The sequence below is a fragment of the Loxodonta africana genome, chromosome 4 (genome assembly GCF_030014295.1).
Source record: "Loxodonta africana isolate mLoxAfr1 chromosome 4, mLoxAfr1.hap2, whole genome shotgun sequence".
Classification (NCBI taxonomy): Eukaryota; Metazoa; Chordata; class Mammalia; order Proboscidea; family Elephantidae; genus Loxodonta; species Loxodonta africana.
The window spans coordinates 134,906,830-134,931,920 of record NC_087345.1 but is presented as its reverse complement, the minus strand read 5'-3'; the positions used below and the strand labels follow the sequence as shown (position 1 = coordinate 134,931,920).

The 25,091-nt window shown below is 41.7% G+C and overlaps 1 protein-coding gene across 1 annotated transcript; it reads right to left on the bottom strand.

The window, feature by feature from the left end:
* Positions 1 to 535: 535 nt before the first annotated feature.
* On the bottom strand, positions 536 to 20,787 carry LOC135231335 (anoctamin-2-like). Its single transcript, XM_064285186.1, has 3 exons — positions 20,761 to 20,787; positions 19,483 to 19,557; positions 536 to 1,026 (listed from the first exon to the last, which is right to left on the bottom strand). The coding sequence occupies exons 1-3, from the start codon at positions 20,785 to 20,787 to the stop codon at positions 817 to 819; spliced, it is 312 nt and encodes a 103-aa protein (XP_064141256.1). The 3' UTR covers positions 536 to 816.
* Between the last annotated feature and the right edge of the window lie 4,304 nt (positions 20,788 to 25,091).

Here is a 25,091-nt window from a genome sequence, read left to right as displayed (position 1 = left end):
GAGGGGCTTATCCTATCAAGTGTCTAGTTTTTAGCCATTTAGTGAATTAAAGACAATGTATCATTAATTCACCCTCCCTATGAAAATATCCAGAAGCCAGGACTTCTACACCTAGGTCTGGAAACTGAAATTTAAAGAGGGAAAGGGTGCATGCAGGCCACCCAGAATAAACAGGATGAAGAAAGGGTCTTGGCTTTTAGCCCTCCCCCATCTATTAAGCATGACTGCCAAACCGGTGCTCAGGCAACAGCAGGTTGCAGCTCAAATGACACGTCTGAATATTGAGGCCACTGCATTTTTCTCACTGGCTTGAAGCTTGGGAAGTCTGATATGCTTCTTTGAAGTCTGCTCAGTGCATGGGGAATATGTGGATTTTCTAGGGCCTCTGGCAATAAGGAGATAGATAAGACTCTCTTGGGCTCATGTGTCAAGGGCTTTCCTAAACGTTATAAACGCTGCTGGGAAAATGAGCAGAGTTAAAACTCTGCAGCATTTAACAGGAAGTGTTACATTGGTCTTGCATCTAGGTTAGGCTAAAAAGAATAGACTCCATGGATTATCCTTAGGGAAGTGTGAGTTCTCTATCTCATGAGGCAATCGACATGGGCAAGGAGACTATTGATAAAGAATGTTACAGAAAGGACTCCTGCCTTGAAGAAAGGCCCTTGGCAGGTGCATAACTACCGTGTTTCCTCATTTCTCCAATTAAAATGTGCTCTAAAAAGCATCCCTTTTTTCAGTTTGGGCCATTACCACCGATGACCCTGCACACGTTGAACTGACCGCGTTCAAAGGGGCTTAGGATAAACAAGGGGTTCAGGGCACAGTACCGATTTTGGTGAGCCACTTGGCCACGGCACCGTAGATCTCGTCCAGGATGAGGATGACTACGAGGTTGATGATGACCGCTGTCGCTGTCACTGTCACCCGGACATTGGAGCGTGTGGCCTTGTTCAGAGACAGAGCAGCTGCAGTTGTGATCCGATATACAATCACCCCAAAGACAATCGAGAATGTCAGGGCAATCTGTTCAGAAAAGACAGGGAGAGGCATGCATCACCAGACAATTCTTGAGCACCTACTATGTGCTCAGCCAACAGTACTATATGCTACATCAGATGTTATTAATCTGGAGTCCATTGCTGGCCAACAAGGGAACACAGACCCTCTGATATCTGAGGCAGAATTCTGAGTATAGGTACATTTTTCAGGGGAAGAGCATCTTTAGTTTTTCTCAGATTCCATATGATCTATAACTCGCAAAAAAAATTAAGGATAAAAATTAGTGTGTACAAACACACCTGATATGATTCCTTTTATTAGCGAGCTTTGGAGATAAGATAAACTTCTATAAAACCAATAAACAATACTTGAGAACGTATTATCAAATGCTAAATGCAGAGTATAGTTGTTGAAGGAACTATACGGGGAACTATACTGGGGAGTAAGCAGATCTGAAGTGATCAGGAAACACTCTGTGGAGGAAGTAGGATTTAAATTGATCCCCCAGTGAGAGGAAATAGGGAGCCACTGAAGGTGTTTGAGCTGAGGAAGGATGAAGTTAGAGTTTGTTGGGGGAGGGAATGAGAAAAATGGCAGAGAATTAAGGGGTGAGGCTCTCAGACTCCAATCCCCAGGCTAAACAAAAGATCACTCTAACATTTTTCTTCCAGGCTACTTAAAATGGAGGACTCAGATTTCTCATTTGGTACAGTAATCTCTTGTTGCTGTGTTCAAAAGGGAAGTTTATCAGTCACTTGACCTCTAAGGGTCCCTCCATTTCCTCTGTCTAGAACTTAAGAATAATAAGGGACTCTCCTAGACTGGCCCAACAGCCCCCCCTTTTTTCTATGTCCCCCATTTCTCCTCCTCTCCTTCAAGGATTGTCACCATGAAGCACAAAGACATAAAAAGAAAGTGCCCTGAGTAAGTCTCTTAGAGGGCACTGAGGGGGGACTAGGAACTGCTAGGTGCATGACTTGCTCAAAGCAAAATTCTAATTTGTTTCAGTTAAGCAAAGACTTTTTTCTTTGGACTCCTTCTCAAAAAGTGGCTATTCAGGTCATATTTCCTCCTGTGGGAGGTGGAGGCTGGCTGTGGAGAGCTAACTGGAAAACATGGGGAGAGAAAACAAAAAAATAACTAAGCCTGTTGCTGTAGAGTCAATTCCAACTCACGGCAACCCCATGCATTACAGAGTAGAACTCAGCTCCACAGGGTTTTCTTGGCTGTAATCTTTATGGAAGCAGATCACTGGATCTTTCTTCCACAGTGCCACTGGGTGGGTTCGATCTGCCAACCTTTTGGTTAGTAGCTGACGGTAAACTATTTGTGCCACCCAGAGGAGAGAAAAGGGCAGGTGAAAAGGTTCCTGAGAGGAAAAAGGAAGGGAGGATTGAGACATGAAAGGGGAGAAGGTGGTGGAGAAGAGTGAGGGAAGGTAGCTAAGGCTTAGGCAGTGCTTCCCAAGCAGCGGCAAATGACCTCGGGCTACGAATGGGTTTCAGATATGTCAGGCACCTGGGGTGCGACTGGAGGTGCTAAAACTTGGAGGTGTTCTGGTTGCAGCCTCAGCTTTGTGTGCTTTACTAACCTTAGTATTTGTTCTGTGGGCCATGGTATGAAAAAAGGAGCACTCACTAAGGAGGGCAGGAAGGGGGTTTTCTCTAGGTAGAAGGACGATGTGTTGAGTGTGTGTGTGCAGGAGAGGTTAGATGGTAAAAACACTGTGTGGGAGGCCTCTCTTCTGATGCGTGGTGGGGGAAGGGGCAACAGAAACACCAGCCTCCAGGACTAAGGAGGAATGACGACCATGTAAGTCGGAAAACCTGGACATGACATCACCGCTCTCCAACAATGTAGACATTTTCACTTCCCATTCCTCTGGGATTGTCACAGCCAGACAGTAAGGGCCTGGAAATGTGGTGTGAGATTCTTTTCCCCCAAAATCACTTTTGCAGTGAAGGCCATTGATGGAAGTATTGATTGGGGGCAGGGAGGAGGCCAGGGCCTTAAAGTGTGTGTGTGTGTGTGTGTGGTGCCACAGATGAGGAAAGGATTGTGTAAAAAACAACAATGGCAAAAACATCCTTTGCTTTGGGGTCTTGGGGATGGGGCATGGAAGAAGGAGTAACAAGGGGATCAGCTTCTATTCTTCATCTGTAAGAGGGCCCACCTGTTAGACTGGGAAAAGAACACTCTTCTTTGCTACCCAATGTGTGGTCCAAGGACTGGCTGCATCTTCCCTTTCCCTTCTCATCCCTCCCCTCCACTTTCCTCTCTGAAACCTTTCACCTGCCCTTTTCTGTCCCCTGGATGGCTTAAATGGTTTGCTTTCAGCTGCTAACTGAAAGGTTTGCAGTTCAAACCCGACCAGAGGCACCTCAGAAGAAAGGCCCAGGAGCTTGTTAAAAATGCAGAATCTCAGGCCCCATTCCAGACCTACTGACTCAGAATCTACATTTTAACAAGATTCACAGTGAACTTTGAGAAGCACTGCTCTACTCATTTTGTTGTTGTTGTTGTTAGGTGCCGTCGAGTCAGTTCTGACTCATAGCGATGCAACGTACAACAGAATGAAACGCTGCCCAGTCTTGTGTCATCCCTCACAATCGTTGTTATGCTTAAGCCCATTGTTGCAGCCACTGTGTCAATCCATCTCATTGAGGGTCTTCCTCTTTTTCACAGACCCTCCACTTTACCAAGCATGATGTCCTTCTCCAGGGACTGATCCCTCCTGACAACATGTCCAAAGTATGTGAAATGTAGTTTCTCACCATGTTTGCTTCTAAGGAGCATTTTGGTCATGCTTATTCCAAGACAGATTTGTTTGTTCTTTTGGCAGTCCATGGTATAGTCAATATTCTTCCCCAACACCACAATTCAAAGGTGTCGATTCTTCTTCCATCTTCTTTATTATCTACTCACTTACTGAGGAAAGCCTTTTTCCCATCCTCTCTTCTTCTCTGGCCCCACCTACCAAACATCCCTTCCCAGCCCTCTGTTGCTGTTCTTTGCAATATGACCTTCTCTGGTTTTGATTTCTATCCCATTATGTAAATCAAGGAGTCTCCAGGTGGTGCAAATGGCTAATGCACTGGGGTGTAACTAAAAGGTTGGAGGCTCGAGTCCACCCAGAGGCACCTCCAAAGAAAGGCCTGGTGATCTACTTCTGAAAAACCAGCTATTGAAAACCCTGTGGAGCACTGTTCTACTCTGACTCACTCAGGGTCCCATTGGTTGTTGACTCAGAAGGAACCGCTACTGGATGGAAATCAGGTTCTGAACCTCTTCTTTGGTGTCTTTCATAAGCACCCAAAGACTCAGAGAGTTTTCAAGCTGGAAGAGCTTGGAGAGCACCACCAACCCAGCACCACATCCATTTTGTATATAAGGAAAGAGGCATGGAAAGATGAGGCGATTTGCTTAAGGTTCCAAGACATGGATGACGATCCTAGTTAACTGGGTTGTGGTGCAAATCAAAAACCTTCAGCATTTAGGGATTAGCGATGTCCAGCCATTGGTCTTATACATAAGGAAATTGAAGCCCAAGAGGTAACAATTCGATTGGCCCAATGTCTGGAGGGCACATGGCAGAGCTGAGATAATGTTGATAATAACATCATCATCAACAGCTGACCTATCCGTGTCTTCTCTAGGGCATACTAATGTACATCTTCACTAGTAGTAATCCTCATAGCAGCCACATAAGATATTCACTTTGTAGATAAAGCTTGGTGGCTTCCTACAGTGAAGGCTTGATATATTTGGCAGATCCAGGATTTGAACCTGCTCTACGGCTATAAGTCTACAGTTCCCTACTCTAGCTTTAAAATGCAGTTTTTCCTGCACTAAATCCAGTACTATTTTCACCACTTGTGGCTGTAGTTTTTATTTTGTAATTCAGCTAACACTTACTGACCACTATATTGTGCAAACCACTGGACTAGGTATATTTTGTGCTTGTGGTCAGTCTCCTTCAACTTGGCCAAAGGTAGGGGCTGGTCTTGCACCACATTGTACTCTCCTGCCATTTCATGGTGGTGTCTCTGTGTAAAACCAGCTTGGTAAAGATTTGCTGATACCCAGCTTTAGGCAATGTAGCTTTCCTACACAGGGTACCATTATCATGGTCCTTATTGTTTTTCACATTTGAATGCCATAGCCTTACGTCTAGGGCATAATCAAATTGCAATGTAATCCTGACTTCAGAGTCTGGAGCACTATCTAACACTATGAGACAGGAAGGAAAGCCTGCCTGGCTCCCACTCTCCAGGACTTGCATTCTGACAGTAGAGTTCAGAAACCCATCACACACTGGCAACAAGTGTGAGCTAGTAGCAGCTGGATGGAGCCACAGGCCTCAGTTGTGAGCATCTGGTATGCTTTGAGCAGGGAGCAGGAGGATTAGTTAGAAAAAACTCTATGGAAGAAGCTTTGGGATGATTTCCCATGGAAAAGGCTTGGAGGAAAATAAGGAGGAGGAAGAAATTTCCAGAAAAGGGAGGAGGAACAAGTAGAAATGCATGAGGCAGAAGCAACCTCTGCAGAATGAGTGGGACAGTGCCCTGTATAGGACATGACACATAGCAGTAACTCAATTAAAAAAAACAAAACAAATAATTACATGCTAAAGACTATCACTGACATAATAAGCTGTCTCCGGCATCTGTCTGATTAATGAATTTATTCATTCAATCATTCATAAAACGTGTCTTGAGCACCTTCTATATTCAAGTTACAGTTCTAGGTGTCAGGGATATAAGCCCGTTGCTGTCGAGTCGATTCTGACTCATACGGACTCTATAGGATAGAGTAGAACTGCCCATAGGGTTTCCAAGGAGCGGCTGGTGGATTTGAACTGCCGACATTTTGGTTAGCAGCTAAGTTCTTAACGACAGTGCTACCAGGGCTCCAGTGTCAGGGATACAGCAGTGAATAAACAGATAGAAATCCCTGCTCTCAAAAAGGCACTTGACAAAGTCCAACACCCATTCATGATAAAAACTCTCAGCGAAATAGAAAGGAAATTCCTCAACATAATAAAGGGTATTTATACAAAGCCAACAGCCAACATCATCCTAAACAGAGAGAGTCTGAAAGCATTCCCCTTGAGAACGGGAACCAGATAAGGATGCCCTCTATCACCTCTCTTATTCAACATTGTGCTGGAGGTCTTAGCCAGAGCAATTAGGCAAGAAAAAGAAATAAAGGGCATCCAAATTGATAAGGAAGAAGTAAAAATATTCCTATTTGCAGATATGATCTTAAAAACAAAAAAACCCAAAGAATCCAAGAGAAAGCTACTGGAACTAATAGGAGAGTTCAGCAAAGTATCAGGATACAAGATAAACATAAAAAAATAAGTTGGTTTTCTCTACAGCAACAAAGAGAACTTTCAAGAAGAAATCACCAAATCAATACCATTTACAATGACCCCCAAGAAGATAAAATACTTAGGAATAAACCTAACCAGGGACGTGAAAGACCCATACAAAGAAAACTACAAGACAGTACTGAAAGAAATCAAAAGATACCTACATAAGTGGAAAAAACATACCTTGCTCATGGATAGGAAGACTCAACATTGAGAAAATGTCAATTCTATCCAAAGTGATCTACAGATACAATGCAATCCCAATCCAAATTCCAATGACATTTTTTAATGAAATGGAGAAAAAAATCACCACCTTCATATGGAAAGAGAAGAGGCCCTGCATAAGTAAAGCATTACTGAAGAATGAAGTGGGAAGAGGCTTTACACTACCTGATTTTAGTACCTGTTTGGCACTAGTTTTTTTTTTTTTTTATACTGCTAGGGTAGTCAAAACAGCCTGGTACTGGTACAACAACAGATACACAGACCAATGGAACAGAATTGAGAATCCAGATGTAAATTTATCCACCTGTGAGCAGCTGATGTTTGACAAAGGCCTAAACTCCTTTAGATGGCGAAAAGACAGTCTCTTTAACAAATGGTGCTGGCACAACTGGATATCCATGTGCAAAAAAAATGAAACAAGACCCCTGCCTCATACCATATACAAAAACTAACTCAAAATGGACCAAAGGCCTAAATATAAAATCTAAAACGATAAAGATCATGGAAGAAAAATAGACTCAATGCTAGGAGCCCTGAAAAAACAAAAAACAAACCCAGTGCTGTGGAGTCAATTCCGACTCATAGAGACACTATACATGGCATAAATAGAATACAAACCACAACTAACAATACACAAACACCAGAAGAGAAACTAGGTAACTGGGAGCTCCTAAAAAAAATCAGACACTTATGTTCATCCAAAGACTTCACCAAAAAAGTAAAAAGAGAACCTATAGACTGGGACAAAAAAAATTGGCTCTGACATATCGATCAGGGTCTAATCTCTAAAATCTACAAGATACTGCAACAACAAAAAGACAACCCAATTAAAACATGGGCAAAGGATATGAACAGACACTTCACCAAAGAAGGCATTCAGGTGGCTAAAATACATGAGGAAATGCTCACGATCACTAGCCATTAGAGAAATGCAAATGAAAGCTACGATGAGATATCTTCTCACCCCAACAAGGCTGGCACTAATCCAAAAAACACAAAATAATAAATGTTGGAGAGGTTGCAGAGAGACGGGAGCACTTATGCACTGCTGGTGGGAATGTAAAATGGTACGAACACTTTGGAAAACAATTTGGCTCTTCCTTAAAAAGCTAGAAATAGAAGTACCATAGGATCCAGGAATCCAACTTCTTGGAATATATTCTAGAGAAATAAGAGCCATCAAATGAACAGATATGTGCACACCCATGCTCATTGCAGCACTGTTCACAATAGCAAAAAGATGGAAACAACCTAGGTGTCCATCAGCAGACAAATGGATAAACAAATTATGGAACATACGCACAACGAAATACTACACAATAATAAAGAACAATGATGAATCTGTGAAATATCTCACAACATGGATGAACCTGGAGGGCATGATCCTGAGTGAAATTAGTCAGCTGCAAAAGGACAAATATTGTATGAGACCACTATTATAAGAACTCAAGAAAAGGTTTCAACACAGAAGAAGATATTCTTTGATGGTTACAAGAGTGGAGAAGGACGAAGAGGGAAATTCACTAGCTACATAGTACACGAGAATCATCTTAGGTGAAGGGAAGGAGAAGTCAGCACGACTGGACTAAAGCAAAAGCCAAGAAGTTTCCTGAACACAACCAAACACTTTGAGGGACAGAGTAGCTGGGGCGGGGATCTGGGGACCATGGTTTTGGGGGATACCTAGGTCAATTGGCATAGCGAAGTTTATTAAGAAAATGTTCTGCATCCCACTTTGGTGAGTGGCATCTGGGGTCTTAAAAGCTTGCAAGTGGCCATCTAAGATTCATCAACTGGTCCTAATCAACTTGGAGCAAGGAAGAATGAAGAACACCAAAGACACAAGGAAAACATTAGCCCAAAACAACAAAAGGTCTACATAAACCAGAGACTCCATCAGCCTGAGACCAGAAGAACTAGATGGTGCCTGGCTCGATCAATGACCGCCCTGACAGGGAACACAGCAGAAAGTCCCTGATGCAGTGGGAGAAAAGTGTGGAGCAGAACTCAAATTCACGTAAAAAGACCAGACTTAATGATCTGACTGAGACTAGAGGAACCCCCGAAGCCATGGCCTCTGGATGTTCTGTTAACCCAGAACTAAAACCATTCCTGAAGCCCACTCTTCAGACAAAGATTAGACTGGACGACAAAACATAAAATGATACTCGTGAAGAACGTGCTTCTTGATTCAAGCAGATACAGGAGACCAAATGGGCAGCTCCTGTCCAGGGCACGGACGAGAAGGCAGGAAAGGACAGGAGCTCATTGGTTGGACACAGGAAACCCTGGGTGGAGAGGGCGTCACACTGAGAATTGCAACTAGTGTCACATAACAATATATGCATAAATTTTTGTATGAGAAATTAACTTGAGCTGTAAGCTTCCACCTAAAGCACAATAAAAAAAAAAGTGGGGGGGAAAAAGAAAGAAAAAGAAATCCTTGCTCTCATGGTGTTAATCTTCTGGTGGAGGAATTCCTAGACAATAAATTAATGCACAGGTAAAAATACATAGCATAGCTGGTGTGACAAGTACTGTGGCAACCAAAAAGGCAAAACGGGGGCATACAGAGTAGGTTGCAATTTAAAATAGGGTAGTCAGGAAAGGTTTAGCCAAGAAGGTGACATTTCAGCAAGGACCTAAAGGAGGGATTCTGAGGAGAGAATGTTTCAGGCAGTGGGACCTCCAAGTGCAAAGGCCAGTGTGGCTGAAGCAGAATGAGCAAGGGGAGAGCAATAGCAGATGAAGTTGGTGAATTGGGGAGAGAAAGGATGGGTGGGGTTGAAGTGAGTCAGCCCTGCAGTATAAGGATGTTGGCTTCTACACCTCATGAGAAGGAAAGCCGTTAGAGGGTTTTGAGCTGAGAAGCGAAATGGCTTGACTTAACATTCTAAAAAGATTGATATGCTGATAATCTGCAGGGGCCAGTATGAAACCTGGGAAACCATTTAGGAGGCTACCATAAGAACCCAGGCAAGAGATGATGGTGGGTTAGAACCAGGGTGAAAGTAGTGGAGATGGCAAGAAGTGGTTGGATCCTGGATATATTTTGAAAGTGGAGTCAATCAGACTTTCTAACAGATTGGCCTGGAATGGAAAAGAAAGAGAAGAATCAGAGATGACACCAAGATTTTTGGTGAGAAGACCTGAAAGGAAACAGTGACCATCAACTGAGATAGGTAAGACCATGGGAGGAGCAGGTTAGAGGGACAACCAGAAATTCAGTTTTGGATGTGTTAGGTATGTGATGCCTATTAGACCTCCAAGGGCAGAGATGAAATAGGCAGTTAGTTATATAAATCTGGAGTGCAGGGGAGCAATCTGAACTGGAGACAGAAATTTAGGCATAATCAAAATATAAATGGCATTTAAAGCTCTGAGGTTGGATGACATTACCAAGGAAATGAGCGTGGATGAAGAAGACATGTGATCTGAGTACTGAAACCTGCATCATTCTGCATGTCAAACACAAAGTAAGAATGGCTTGACACTTAGCCAACTCCAGAGAAAGAGGAGAGGAGTGCTCAGGGATGTGATCCTGCTTCACTTGAGGGCACTTGAGGTCAGACATATGGAAACTGTCCAGGAGTCTGGCCCTCTGGCTAGCACATTCCTTGTTATTACATGTCAAAAGCTATAGTCAGAAGAAAAGTGAATGGGGAAGGATCCTGTCACACCAGCTCATTAGAGGGGGAGGGGAAGGGAAAGGGGATTATATTGGCAGTCCATACCTTTGGTGCTTGGGTGGATTAGAACCTTTGTTGGCAGGCTAAGATGGCCTCTAGAATCTGGGAGGGGAGGTAGCCAGATGAGGAGGATTTCTGATGGTTGGTTGCCAATGTACAAGTATAAGTAAATGATTGTCTTAGGTATGGGGGGAAAATTTTGCATCTAGCCCTAGAGAAAGAACGCTGCCTCTGATAATCTCCTCCCTTATAAAAAGAAAACAAAAAGTGAGTTAATTCAAAAAAGAAAGAAATTTTAGCTCAACATACTGATTTGGAGAAAAGAAAGAAAATTCCTTTCCGTCTATGCTGACCTCTATCGTAGGTGGGGCAGATGAACACAGCAGTAGGACATTCCTGGGCCCTCATGATCCCAAAATAAATATCCCCAACTGATCTGGCAGAGTGGTTTCTCTAGAACCCTCCTAATGCCTGTGGTCCTAGTGTCTTCTTCAGCATGGGAACAATCACAGGGGGTAGAGGAGAGAAGAAGGAGATGAGAGAGATTTATTTTGTCACAGTAGGTACCGTAATCTCATGACGAAAAATACTACCTTATAAACACCACCCTGACCCATTCATCCTATGCTCCATGCCTTGTTCTAGAGTGATCGCCAGCCCTTTTTTTTAAGAGACTGGGATTTTTTAAAAAGTGGACAAAAAAAGGGAAAAGTTTAATGTAAAGTAATGATTTTTAAAACTCTAAGAGGTAAAGCCAAAAAAACAAAACCTGATTCCGACCCATAGTAACTCTACAGGACAGAGTAAACCACCCCATACGGGACACAAAGGAGCACCTGGTGGATTTAACTGCCAACTTTTGGTTAGCAAGCGTAGCTCTTAACCACTACGCCACCAGGGTTTCATAGAGGTAGAAGGACCATATAATTTATTGTCCAATCTGGAATACTTTTGAGAGTAAAAAGGAGTGCTACTAATAATTACCCAAGGTCAGCAAGATTAAACCAGCAGTAGTCTAAAGAACCTGGTTGTGTAATCACTCAAACAGTGCTCCAATCCATTCCTATCACTCTTCTCCCAGATCCCAGTTCTCAGCACTTGGTGATTACAGTCAGGGAACTCCAGACATAATGAGATACATCAATTTGTTTTTGTGTCTGATATAGAATCTTGCATTTAAAGATCTGGAGGTAAGTGGGCTTGGGAAAGAGAGGAAAAGAGAGATTATCACATATTTATAAATAATGTTGCTGTTGTTAGGTGCCATTGAGTCCTATGTACAACAGAACAAAACACTGCCCAGTTCTGTGCCATCCTCACAATCATTGTTATGCTTGAGCCCATTGTCAGACACTGTGTCAATCCATCTCATTGAGAGTCTTCCTCTTTTTCACAACACTCTACCAGGCATGACATCCTTCTCCAAGGGCTGGTTCCTACTGATAACATGTCTGAAGTATGTGAAACGAAGTCTCACCATGCTTGCTTCTAAGGAGCATTCTGGCTGTACTCCTTCCGGGACATATTTGTTCATTCTTCGGGCAGTCCATGGTGTATTCAATATCCTCGCCAACACCATAATTCAAAGGTATCAATTCTTCTTCGGTCTTCCTTATTCATTGTCCAGTTCTCATACTCATATGAGGTGACTGAAAATACCATGGCTTGGGTCAGGTATACCTTAATCCTTAAAGTGACATATGTGCTTTTTAACACTTTAAAGAAGTCTTTTGCAGCAGATTTACTCAATGCATTATTACATCATTTGATTTCTTGACTGCTGCTTCCAAGGGTGTTGATTGTGGATCCAAGTAAAATGAAATCCTTGACAACTTCAATCTTTTCTCCCTTTATCATGATGTTGCTTATTGGTCCAGTTGTGAGGATTTTTGTTTCTTTTATGTGGAGGTGTAATGCATACCGAAGGCTGTGGTCTTTGATCTTCATCAGTAGTGCTTCAAGTCCTCTTCACTTTCAGCAAGCAAAGTTGTGTCATCTGTATATCGCAGGTTGTTAAAGAGTCTTCCTCCAATCCCGATGCCTCGTTCTTCTTCACATAGTCCAGATTCTCAGATTATTTGCTCAGCATACAGGTTGAATAAGTGTGGTGGAAGGATACAAACCTGACACACACCTTTGCTGACTTTAAACTATGCAGTATCTCCTTGTCCTATTTGAATGACTGCCTCTTGGTCTATGTACAGGCTTCTCATGAGCACAATTAAGTGTTCTGGAATTCCCATTCTTCACAATGTTGTCCATAATTTGTTATGATCCACACAATCGAATGCCTTTGCATAGTCAATTCATGAACAATACGCAAATCTATTTTCCACCCTCCAGTCTAGTTTTAGGAGGTATCCAGGGAATTAAAAAAAAAAAAACCTTAGCACTCTGGCAACATGACCATTGTGTCAGTTTGCAGCATATGTTCAATGGGCCAGTAATCTGTTTGTTGCCGACAATGACAATGATGATGGTGATGATATACATTCTTCTGTCAGATAGTAAATAAGCTTCTATTTCAGTCCTCAGCTTACCTGACCTATCAGTGGCATCTGGTGCAACTGATTGCTCTTCCCCTGGAAATACTTTGACTCTCAGGATCCCCCACTATCATCTTTTCTGGTTCCTCCTCATTCTCCCAACCTTTAACATTATAGTGTCCTGTGACTCAGTCCTTGGATCTTTTCTCTATCTACACTCACTCCCCTGGTGATCTCATGCAATCTTATGGCTTTAAATACCCTCTATAGCCGATTAGGTCTGCAGCCTGGACCTCTCCTCCAAACCCCAGATTCTTATCCATCACAGGTACAACTCCAGAATTCTTCCCCATCTCAGTGATAACGCCAACCTTTTCATTGCTTGAGCTAAAAACCTTAGAGTTATCCTTAACTTCTGTCTGTTTTATACTACATGATCAAATTCTTTCAGGTCCACCTTTAAAACGGAACAAACATTGAAGGGAAGGACAACACACAATACAGGGGAAGTCAGCACCTCTGGGCTAAACCAAAAGCTAAGAAGATTCCTGAATACAACAAAACACTTCAAGGGATAGAGTAGCAGGGGTGGGGATCTGGGGACTATGGTTTCAGGGGACTCCTAGGTCAACTGGCATAACAAAGTATATTAAGAAAACTTTCTACATCCCACTTTGGTGAGTGGCATCTGGGGTCTTAAAAGCTAGCAAGTGGCCATCTAAGATGCATCAATTGATCTTAACCCACCTGGAGCAAAGGTGAATGAAGAACATCAAAGACGCAAGGAAAATATGAGCCCAAGAGACAGAAAGGGCCACATAAACCAGAGACTCCATCAGCCTGAGACCAGAAGTACTACCTGGTCTGAGACCACAGCTGCCACCAATGACTGCCCTGACAGGGAACACAACAGAGAATCCCTGATGGAGTAAGAGAAAAGTGGGATGCAGATCTCAAATTCCAGTAAAAACACCAGACTTAATGGTCTGAATGAGACTGGAGGCACCCCAGAGGACATGGCCTTCAGACTCTCTGTTAGCCCACAACTAAAACCATTCCCGAAGCCAACTCTTCAGAAAAAGATCAGACTGGGCTATAAGACATAAAATGATACTGATGAGGAGTGTGCTTCTTAGTTCAAGTAGACTCATGAAACTATGCGGGCAGCTCCTGTCCAGAGGCGAGATGAGAAAGCAGTGGGGGACAGGAGCTGGTTGAATGGACACGACAAATACAGGGTGGAGAGGAGGACTGTGCTGTCACGTTACAGCTAGAGCAACTAGGGTCACATAACAATGTGTATATAAGTTTTTGTATGAGAAACTGACTTGAATTATAAATTTCACTTAAAGCACAATAAAAAAAGAAGGAAAAAAAATAGAATTAACATCTGACCGCTTTTCACTATCACCCTGCCCAGGCCACTGCCACTTCTCACCTTTTGTTATTGCAATAGCCTCCTACTTGATCTTCCTCTTCTCACCCTTGCCTTCATACCAGTATTTTCTCACCACAGCAGGCAGAATGATCCCTTTGAAATGTGTCAGATCATGTCACTTCTCTGCCCAATCTTTTACTGGGGATTGTTAGCTCACACAGAATAAGCTCAAATCCTTACACTGGCCTATACGGCCCCACCGAACAAACTCCCCATGACCTCTCTGACCTCATCTCCCCCTACTGTCTCTCTGGTATACTTAGCTCCAGCCACACTGTAACTGTTGCTCGCTGCACCTCTAAACACCAAACACAACCAGCCTCGGGGCTTTTTACTCACTGTTTCCTTTGCCTGGAATGTCTCCCCCCAGAATATCCACGTGGCTTGCTCCTTTGCCTCCTCCAGAGCCTTGCTCAAATGTCATCTCCTTAACAAAAACTTCCCTGATCAATCTAATTTATATTTGTAATCAATCTATTACATACATATGTGTATGTGTGTGTATATATATATATATATATATATAGGATCCCTGGTGGCATAGTGGTTAAGAGCTTGGCTGATAACAAAAAGGTCAGCAGTTTGAATCCACTAGCCACTCCTTGGAAACCCTATGGGGCAGTTACGGGGCAGTTCTATTCTGTCCTATAGGGTTGCTACGAGATAGAATCAACTGGACGGCAACAGGAAAGAGTGGGAATATATATATATATATATTTTCTTATTCTTATTTATTGTGAACATAGAGAAAAACGACACACACACACAGTTTAATGAATAAAGCAAACAATAGTATAATCCAGTCAATATTGCCAGCACCTCTGAATGTCCCCTTCCTTACCACTGCATACACACTATCTCCATCCTTTCTCCCCCTTTAGGTGTAACAACTATTTTGAATACTGTAATAATCATTTCCTTGCTTATCTTTATACTTTTATCACTTAGGTGTGTATCCTTAAGCAATATAGTTAAGTGTTGTCTCTTTCTGAACTTTATATGAATGGAATCAAATTGTCAATATTCTTTTGTCTTGGGTTTTTCACCCATGATGTTGTATGAGGTTATCGTATGTTCATTTTCATGACTGTGTAACATTTAATTTTATAAATATACCTGTTTACTTATCCATTCTAGTGGAGATAGAGTTAACTCGTTTCCAGTTTGAAGTTTCTTGAATGTGCATTCTTTTCTGCTGTACACGTGTACAAATTTCTCTAGGCATATACCTGGGAGTAGAATTTCTGGGACCTAGGATATACATGGAGCCCTGGTGGCATAGTGGTTAAGAGCTCCGCTGCTAAACGGCAGTTCAAATCCACCAGCTGTACCTTGGAAACCCTATGGAGCAGTTCTACTCTGTCCCATAGGGTCACTATGAGTTGGAACCAACCTGACAGCACCTAACAACAACAACAACAATGGTATACATATTTTGAATTTTACTAGATAATGTCAAATGGTTTCCAAAGTGATTTTTTCAATTTCCCCACCAACAGCACCATATGAGCATTTCTTTTGATGTACATCTTTGCTAATACTTCATATTGACAGACTTTTTAAATTATAGTATATCTATTGGGTATATATTTTGGAGCCCTGGTGGCACAGAAGTTAAAAAGCTTGGCTGCTAACCAAAATATCAGCAGTTCAAATCCATCAGTCTATCCTTGGAAACCCTACGGGGCAGTTCTACTCTGTCCTGTAGGGTTGCTATGAGTTGGAATTGACTTGACAGCAACAGTTTTATTAGGTATACAATGATATTTTCATTGTGGCTTAAATCAGAATTTCTCTAATTACTAGTGAGACTGAGTTCTCTTTCATAGGTTTATTGGCCATTTGTAGTTTCTCTTTTGAGAGATGCTTGTTCAAGTTTTTTGCCCATTTTTTTGTTGGGTTACCTCTCTTTTCCCATTGATTTGTAGGAATTCCATATATATTTTGATGCTAATTCTTTGTAAGTTATGGGTGTTGCAAATATATTCCCCCATTCGGATTACTTTTCTTCTCACAATCTTTATGTCTTTTCATGAGTACAAATTTAATTTTAATATAGTCAAGTTTACCAGCATTTTATTATGGTGGTGCTTTTCAAGCCTTGTTTAAGAAATCCTCCTCTGCTTCAAGGGCATGAATATATTTTTTTGTATGTCTTTTAAAACTTTATTGTATAGCCTTTCACATTTAATCTTTAAAATACACTTAGAATTGATGTTTCTGAATGATGTGAAGTAGGGTTCAGTTTCATAATTTTCTATATGGGTACCCAACAGTCCCAGAAGCATTTATGGAGAAGTTTATCATTTTCTCCACTTAAACACAGTGCCACTTGCATGAATCTGATTCTTGGTTTTCTATATTATTCAGTTGGTCTAATTATCTATTCTCACAATAATGCACATTGCTCTACTTACAGCTTTATAATAAATCTATATATGGTAGAGTAACTTATCCCTCCTTGTTCTTCTTCAAGAGTATCCTAACTATTCTTAGCCTTTACAATTTGTCAAGTGGATAATATATAGACCTTAGAACCCTTTAACTCTGTTTATTGCCCACTCAATTTATATGTTATTGTTGTATATATCTATCTTACTTTTAACCCATGAGATATTGTTTTAAAAGTTAAGGTTATATAGATTTCCCCACATATTTACCACTTTAACTGATCTTTAGTCCTTCCTAAATCTATGACCTTCCATGTGAGATCACTTCTAAAGTAGATTCTAAGCACTTCCTTTAATGAGAGATTCAGTTGCTGGCAAACTCTCTGTTTTGATCTTTGTTTCATATGTAAATATCTTTATTTTATTCTCATTTCTAGATGATATTTTTCTTGGATGTGGAATTCTGGGTTAGCAATTATTTTCTTTTCAGCACATAAAGATAAAATTTTACTGTATTCTGATTTCCAATGCACTACGAGAAATCAACAGTCAATATAACTGTCTCTCCATTGAAGGTAATCTTTTTATTTTTGATACTTCTGAGATTTTTCTTATGTCTTATATATTCTATAATTTTACTAAAATGAATATAGATGTAGAAATCTTTTTTATTATTCATGCCTGAGTTTCTTCAATCTTTGGATTTGTATTCTGAAGCAGATTAGGAAATTATGTCATTATATCTCATTCACTACCTGTTCTCTTTCCAACAATGCAATTAAACATATGTTAAATCTTTTTTAAATCTTATCACTCTATTTCCATGTCTCATAACCTCCCTTCAATAGCTTCCATCTTTTGCCTCCCTATGCTGCATTATTAACAATTTCTTTTAACTTGTATTTCATTTCACAAGTCTCTTTCCAGCTGTGTCTAATTTATTGTTAAACCTATCCACAATCACGTGAGCCAATCCCTTGAAGGAAATTTCTATCTATATCACTGGTTCTGTTTCTCTAGGGAACTCTAAGAGTCCACTAGGTAGGAAGGGGGTGGGTTTATGTTTCATCTTTATTCTGAGAGTATAGCACTTTAGAGTTCCAATTTAATATGGTGAGGACTTCCTGTTAGAATCCCCACCCAGAGCCAGCCATAATCCCTGGTTTTTATCTTCCTTATCCTCCTAAAACTGCCAAAACCAAAGTCCAAGTTGCCTAAGTGGGAGAATGTCCTCAGGTAAAAGCAGCATTAGTGCTCAGGCATTCATTTCCTAGGTTCCTACTTTACCTCAGATTTTACACTAGTATTGCTTACTATTTTTTCAGTTCCTCAGGCTTTAAGAAGATTGAAACAATATATATTTATTCAATATGTTTTGTTATTTTCAGCAACATGGAATAATCCAAATGCCCTAACCCACCATTACTGGAAATTGAAGTCCATTCTACATATTTATTTACTTATTTGTTGTTTGTAAATTCCTTGAAGAAGGGATTACTTTGTTTTGTTTTCTGCTGTATCCCTAGTTCCTAAGAATACTGTCAAGCACACAGTTGGCACTCACTAAACATTTCTTGAATAAATTAATTAATTCCCCGTTGGTCTTGAGGAAACAATATACACATGTGGGAGGCTTTGAAATGTTAAATCAAAATTAAACTACATATCATTCTAGCTTACCACACCGTGAGTCACCATATATTCTTGAATGAATTCTCTATGCCTTGCATTTGCTAAACAATAAGAAGAAAACAAATTTAGACTTCTAAGCTTTGGCAAGGCACCCATCAATTCTGCACTTCATCTGCAAAACGAGGAGTTGAATTAGATGGTGCCTAAGCTTCCTCCACTGTTAAAATTTCTAAGACTAGGGCATAGTCCCTCTCTTCAGCGGTCATAATGGCAATGATAATGGCAATAATAACCTTAGGCCAGGGCCAGAGTTACCTCTGGCCAGTTGTTTTTGTTGTTAATTATCCTCAAGTTCACTCCAATTCATGATGATCCCATGTGTTAGAGAAGAACTGCTTCATAAGGTTTTCTTGGCTATAATCTTTAGGGAAACAGATTGCTAAGCCTTTCTTCCGCTGTACCACTAGGTGGGTTTGAACTGCCAACCTTTATGTTAGCAGCCCAGCGCAAGCCATTTGCACCACCTAGGGACCTCCTCACAGTAGCCCTGGTGGCACAAACAGTTAAGTGCTAGGCTGCTAACTGAAAGGTTGGCAGTTCGAACCTACCCAGTGGCTCCATGGGAGAAAGGCCTGTTGATTTGCTTTCGTAGAGATTACAGCCAAGAAAACCCTATGAGGCAGTTCTACTGTCACAGGAGGTCACTATGAGTCAAATTCGACTCGATGGCACCTAACAACAACAGAGACTTTCTCTGGTCAGTAAGTCCAGAAAATTGTGATGATTTCACCCCAATTTTTTAAATAAGCAACCCCCCAACTAGGCTGTAGTCCTGCTTAGAAATGCCTATTGCCCCTGAGTCTGAGTGCTCTGAGCTATAAGGACACAACTTTTCTTCCTAAAGCAGAACCTCCAATCTTGAATACTAGGAGTCTCCCCATGAAGAGTGGCAGATGTCTTAGTGATCCTAACCCTTCCCTCTGATTTTCACATTACCCAAGGTCTCCTTACCTTAGTTACTTCTGTCTGTCTCAACCATCTGGCTCCCAAGAATGTCCTGCTCCAACTTTATTGTCCCTACTCAAGTATGAACCACAGACCCCTCCCTTGGCTTACCCAGGCATGAGGTGAGACTGTCTGTGTCTTTCAAAAAGACTCTACTGCACTCTAGAACTCTAAAGGAGAACAGCAGGGACAGGATCTATATGCATGCAGTCACAGGCAGGTAGTTCCTCAAGGAAATTACCATAAACAAGATGGAGGCAAAGCTCATCAAGTAGCCTGGGAAACGATCCTTCCAGTCGAGCTTATCTTCATCATCCTGGGGAGAAACGGAAAAGTAGAGACAATCAGAGGGTACAAACAACAGATATTATTCTGCTCTAATGTTGCATAATTTTGCATACTATTGATCACTTGTCACTCTATATAGATTTTTTTTTTTTAGTCTGGTGCCTGAGCCTCCATATCAACACACCACTCTTAATTTCGAGATTACTAGATGAGCTGACACAGCCTGGAGAAACTACAGTGAAAACAGGACAAAATGTGAAGCCGCACATACTGAGCTGAAGTTCTAGTTCAACCACTTAGCTGTGTACTCTTAGACATGTCTCTTAACATTTCTGTCCCTCTATTTCTTTATCTGTAAAATGGTCCCAGTAGTGACACTTGCCTTAGATACTACACATGATAGTTTTGTTTTGTTTTAATGAGAAACATGTGAACATGATAAAGTAATGGACAAATGACAGATGCAACCCAACCACAGGTAGAATCCTATAAATAGAATGCCCATTAAATACAGCATCAACCACTGACTTTAGATCCTAATAATTATATAAATTACTCACAATTTTTATTCTTCAAAGAACCTGTATGTGGTATTACTTGTTTCCTCCAAAATGACTGTATTCTTCCCTTGTCACAAAAACAGATATTTCGGGGCACAGGTTAAGCTGGTGCCGTTCAGACAGTCTGGCAGAGAACCCTGTCTTTTCTCCCCACGGTTTAGGTCCAATTAACCCAAGCAGCAACCCTGGAACAACCATGTCACTGTCCCCACAGATTAGGTCCAGTTCACCCAGGCAGCTCTTCTGCAACAACCCTATCACTGACTGGTGACTTCCTTCGGCACACTCTGAGGGCCCTTCTCTGGTAGGGTGATGTCAACAAGGTATCACAGTAAAATATTCTGTTGATCAATTGCCTTATAATTTTAGTCCAGCCACTTGATTTCTCTGAGTTGAGGCCTTATAAAGTTAGGGGGTCCACACAGTTGTTCTGCCTACCTTGCAAGGTTGCCGTGAAGACCATCTGAAGCCAAGGCAATGTGAAATGGCAAAGCACTCTATGAAGGTTAAGATAGGAACTCACTCAGAAACTCAGGGCCATCGAGTTGATTAAGATAGGAGTCCTCCTGTATTTCTGCCATGTGTCTGAATTGATACTCAGCAACTAGAACCTTCTAGGGGCATCTGCTTTGTGTTCCCTTCCCTTCTCACCCCTGAATTTCAGAACACACCTGATTTGGCTCTAGCAACAGTGCCATCTAGCCTTCGAAAGTTTGTACTGTAGGCTACGGGACGTCTTGACCTAAAAGATTTCTTTCTAAAACATTTGTGCACCCACTGTGTATAGACCTTGGTGCCAGTCACAGAGGGGAGCCAGAAGAAAGTCCTATGATTACTGCAGCTGGCGGGGGGCTCCCAGTCTAGCGAGATGACACCCACATGCCATACAGGTTTACAAATCACATGTCAGTTTGGGGGTATTCTCTCTCCATCTCCAACCTGTGGGGAACTTGAGAAAAGGAACGGTGTATCTTTCTCATTGCATGCCTGGAGCTGAGCACAGGGTTCAGCTGGCTTAATAAATGGTGATAGAATTGAGTGTTCAAGCTGAAGTCATTTAGTTGTTTAATTTACAGATAACATAAACAAGTGACCTATTCAGTTTTACAGTGACTTAGTGCCAGAATCTGGACTCAAGACTCCTGCGGACTTTCCATACGGCAATGAGAACAAGGTAAACTACAGACTATGGCCATTTTGAATAGTTGGGAGCATGTAAAGCTATTTCTAATTGGATTGGAATAAGACTCATTCACAATATTTGAAATTAGGTCAAACATAAAGAGTGAGTAATGATCCTTTTCCTTCAGTATAATTCTTAGTTTCACTCACACTAGTGGTATTCTCTGTGAAGATTTTGATGAGGTAAACTGAAGATGAGTTGGTGGATGACAACCCTCAAATAGGGGTTCTGGAGAGAACTATAAGGGTGTGTGGAGGGGCTCTTTCTGAGACCACTCTAATTATGGCTAAGGTGTTGATACTTCTTGGATTCTTTCCCTGCTCTCTGGCCCACATGAGAGGCTTGGCCTTAAACTCCAGTAAATCAGGTGTGTTCTGAAATATCCAACCATATGTTCTGTGCTACTAGCTCCTTCCCAGTGGGGCTCCCTGGGTGGGAAGCAGGGCAAGGAAAGGCAAAAACACCCTGTGCTTGGTCCATGAGAGGAGGAGAAGGGGCACAAAACACCAGTCAGTAACAGAGAGACTGGCGTTTTGGCTCTTGGGATAGAGTTGGACAGCCCTGGAAGAACTGGGGGAAAAGGAAATATGAGCAGAAGCCCCTCTATCCCAAGAAGAAATGGGCTGAATAAAATAAGCACAATTGTATTACCAGTCGCCATCTAGTCAACTCCTACTCATGGCTATTCCATGTGTGTCAGAGTAAAACTGTGATCCTTAGAGTTTTCAATGGCTGATTTTTTGGAAGTAGATTGCCAGGTCTTTCTTCCAAGGGTGCCTCTGGGTGGACTTTTTAGTTAGCAGTTGAACGTGTTAGCCATTTTATCACCCAGGGACTCTGTAATTGTATAGGATGACTGATAAACACGTGGGGGAGTCAGGAGTTAGATAGCTTTGACTAAAGTTTCCTGCCAGGTCATTGTCTAGATTCATCCAGCCAGGGACCAAGGGGGACAAGATCTCTTTGGACCAGCCTCTATCCCGCAGTGACAACTCTGTCTTGAGAATTGAGTTTCAGTTCAGTTCTACTCAACACACACAGTCTGAGCACCTGTGATGGGCTGGACTCTATACCAGACCCTGGGGACACAGCAAGCAGAGGAATCCACCTTGCCCAGACAGAGCTCCAATGCCATCGGAGAAACAACAAAAACTCTTTCAGAGACTAATCTGACAAGAAAAATGCTATTATAATTTGCATAAAAATGAGGTATAACTAAAAAGTAGTTGAATTGGATGGTCTCTCAAGGCAACTATTTTTAAGGAAAATACTCATTTTGATGTTGATGTTCCAATGCTTGTTGAAAAATCACCCCCTTTCATGTTTACATCAATGAGTTCTTTTTCTGGAAGCCGTAGCTCCCAACATACACACAGTTCTCATGCATTCAGACACTGTCCAAACACAGGAGGCCAGTGAAGAAAGAAAGATTACAGATTACCTTCCAAGTTTCCAAAGTTATAGTAAAGATGACAGTGACTAATGCCGCCTTTACTTATAATAATTTGGCTCTGATAATGGAAGCCATTTAAAACTCTCTACTCACTAGTATATTAAAGATGTAAAAATTCACGACAAAATGTCATTACTTTAAATACACTGTGAATAAAAGTCACAAAGGCAGCACATGGCATTGTAGAAAGAGAAGTAGACATGGGATCAAAATATTTGAGTTTAACTCTTGGGTCTAATACCTGTTAGGTGAATGGCCTTGGGAATTTTCAAGAGCCTCAGTTTCCTTGTCTGTAAAACAATTATATTCCTTATCTGTAAAATAGTTATACCTATCACACCAAATGATCATGAGTATTAAACAAGCCCCATCCCCAGCTCCTGGTAAGATCTGTTTTCTGCTCCTCACTAGAATGTTCTTTTATTTTTTGGGGTTACTAGAATGTTCATACACTAAGCCTTGGTTCTTGCAAATATTTTGAGGGCATCATCAAAGAGAGGAAATAACAATGGATTTGGATTCACAGGACCTGGGCTCATTCCCTATCTCTACCTCCTTATTGGCTGAGTAGCCCTGGACATGTTATTTAATTTCTGTGCCCTAATGTCTTTGTCAGTGAGTATATCACACATGTGAAAGTACTTGGGGAATTGCAGTGAAATATGTCTCAAGTTTTCTACCGTTGACAGGGTACAGCCTCAGCACATTTCTGTCACTATTAGTGGAAAATACTTGAGTTTTCCTTCTCTGACAGGTTTTTGCCTTATACACATTTTAGCTTTCTCAGGTTTTACAGTACAAAGTTCTTTGCCTTTGTGAGTTGTTATTACTCCTGCTTCTACACAGGCAACATCTATGGAACATGGAACTTGTACTTGGCATTGTGCTAGTGTTAGGGACTAGGGATATATAGAAGAAGAGCTCACACTCTTTGCCCTTGAGGAGCTCCTTCTCTACCAGAATAAACTGAAACAGATGAACACAAATTGTGACGTGGTACAATACATGCAGTGTCAGAGGAGCATGGAGGAGGTAAGGACTACCTGCCTAGGAGAATCAGGGAAGATGTCAAAACAAGGAGACTTTTTATTTATGATTAAAGGATGATAAGAATTTTCCAGGCTGAAAAGAGGGATGAGGGTATTCCAGAGAAAGTTCCACATGCAAAAAGCACAGATATCACTATACGCACACACACACACACATATATATCCGTATATATACATACTGTACTCTCAAGTGGTTCAGTGTAGCAAGAAGGGAGGGTGTTTGTAGACAGCAGCAGGATTTTAGGTGGGACATCAAATCCCTGACTACATGTGAAAAACCAAAATATCAGAACAGAATGACACATCCAACAGGCAGACAGTGGGTCATCTAAGGCTAGGCTGTCAGGTGCCCTTGTTGTTGTTAGTTGCCCTCAAGTTGTCCTTATGTTTAACAGGACAAAATATTGCCTGGTCCTATACTATCTTATGACTGTTAGTATGTTTGAGTCTATTGTTGCCTCACTGAAGGTTTCCCTCATTTTTGTTGACCTTCTACCTTACCAAACATGAAAACCCTATGCATCACAACAGAATATTAACAGGTGGCTTAAAGAACAACCCAGTCCCTAATTTTCCAGATGGGGGCAACACCATGGAGAACATGAGATGGGAAATGTTGGCAGCGCCTACGTGGGGTTTTTGAGGGAAATCACTTGAGGGAGCTACCTATATACAATAGTGATTTTGGTAAACTTGAACTGGTTAATTGTGTGACAGATGTGGAGCTGGTCCAGACAAGGGGCCCCATGGAAGGGTGCGATTAGGAGATTGACTTTAAAGGGGCTTGGGTGGAGAACTAAAGAAAAGTCTTGCGCTAAGTTCAACTGTGGCTGAGAACGGGTCTAAGAGCAGTAGTAGGTCCCAGTGTCTGCACCAAGAATCCAAGCTCCCAAAGTTGACCAAGCACCACTCATGAGTTCCTATGTGGGATGCCTCCAAATAAATCATACTTGACAAGGTTGGCTGGAGGAGACATGAATGTCAGGAAAACTTGGAGGAAGCGGAGGAGTTCGGAAGGGGTAGAATACTGGGAAAAGAGTGGCAATGAGAAGAGCCACAAGACGTTTTTCCACTGGAGCATCCTTGGGACTGCCATCTATCAGCATTTAGGAAATCCCAGGAGCTCCTGGGCTCTGAAAGCAGTGAGGGGCGACAGCCTAGTCTCCTGTGGCCGAAACGGAGAGTTAATGAGCTTCACGCATTTTCATGAGCTGGTCCACCATGTGCATAAATTACCCTGGGTGTGGGGGACACCTCAGCACAGTTTCAGGTGGGGATTAAATAATTCAGGAACCTCCACAAATCCAGCCCCTCACA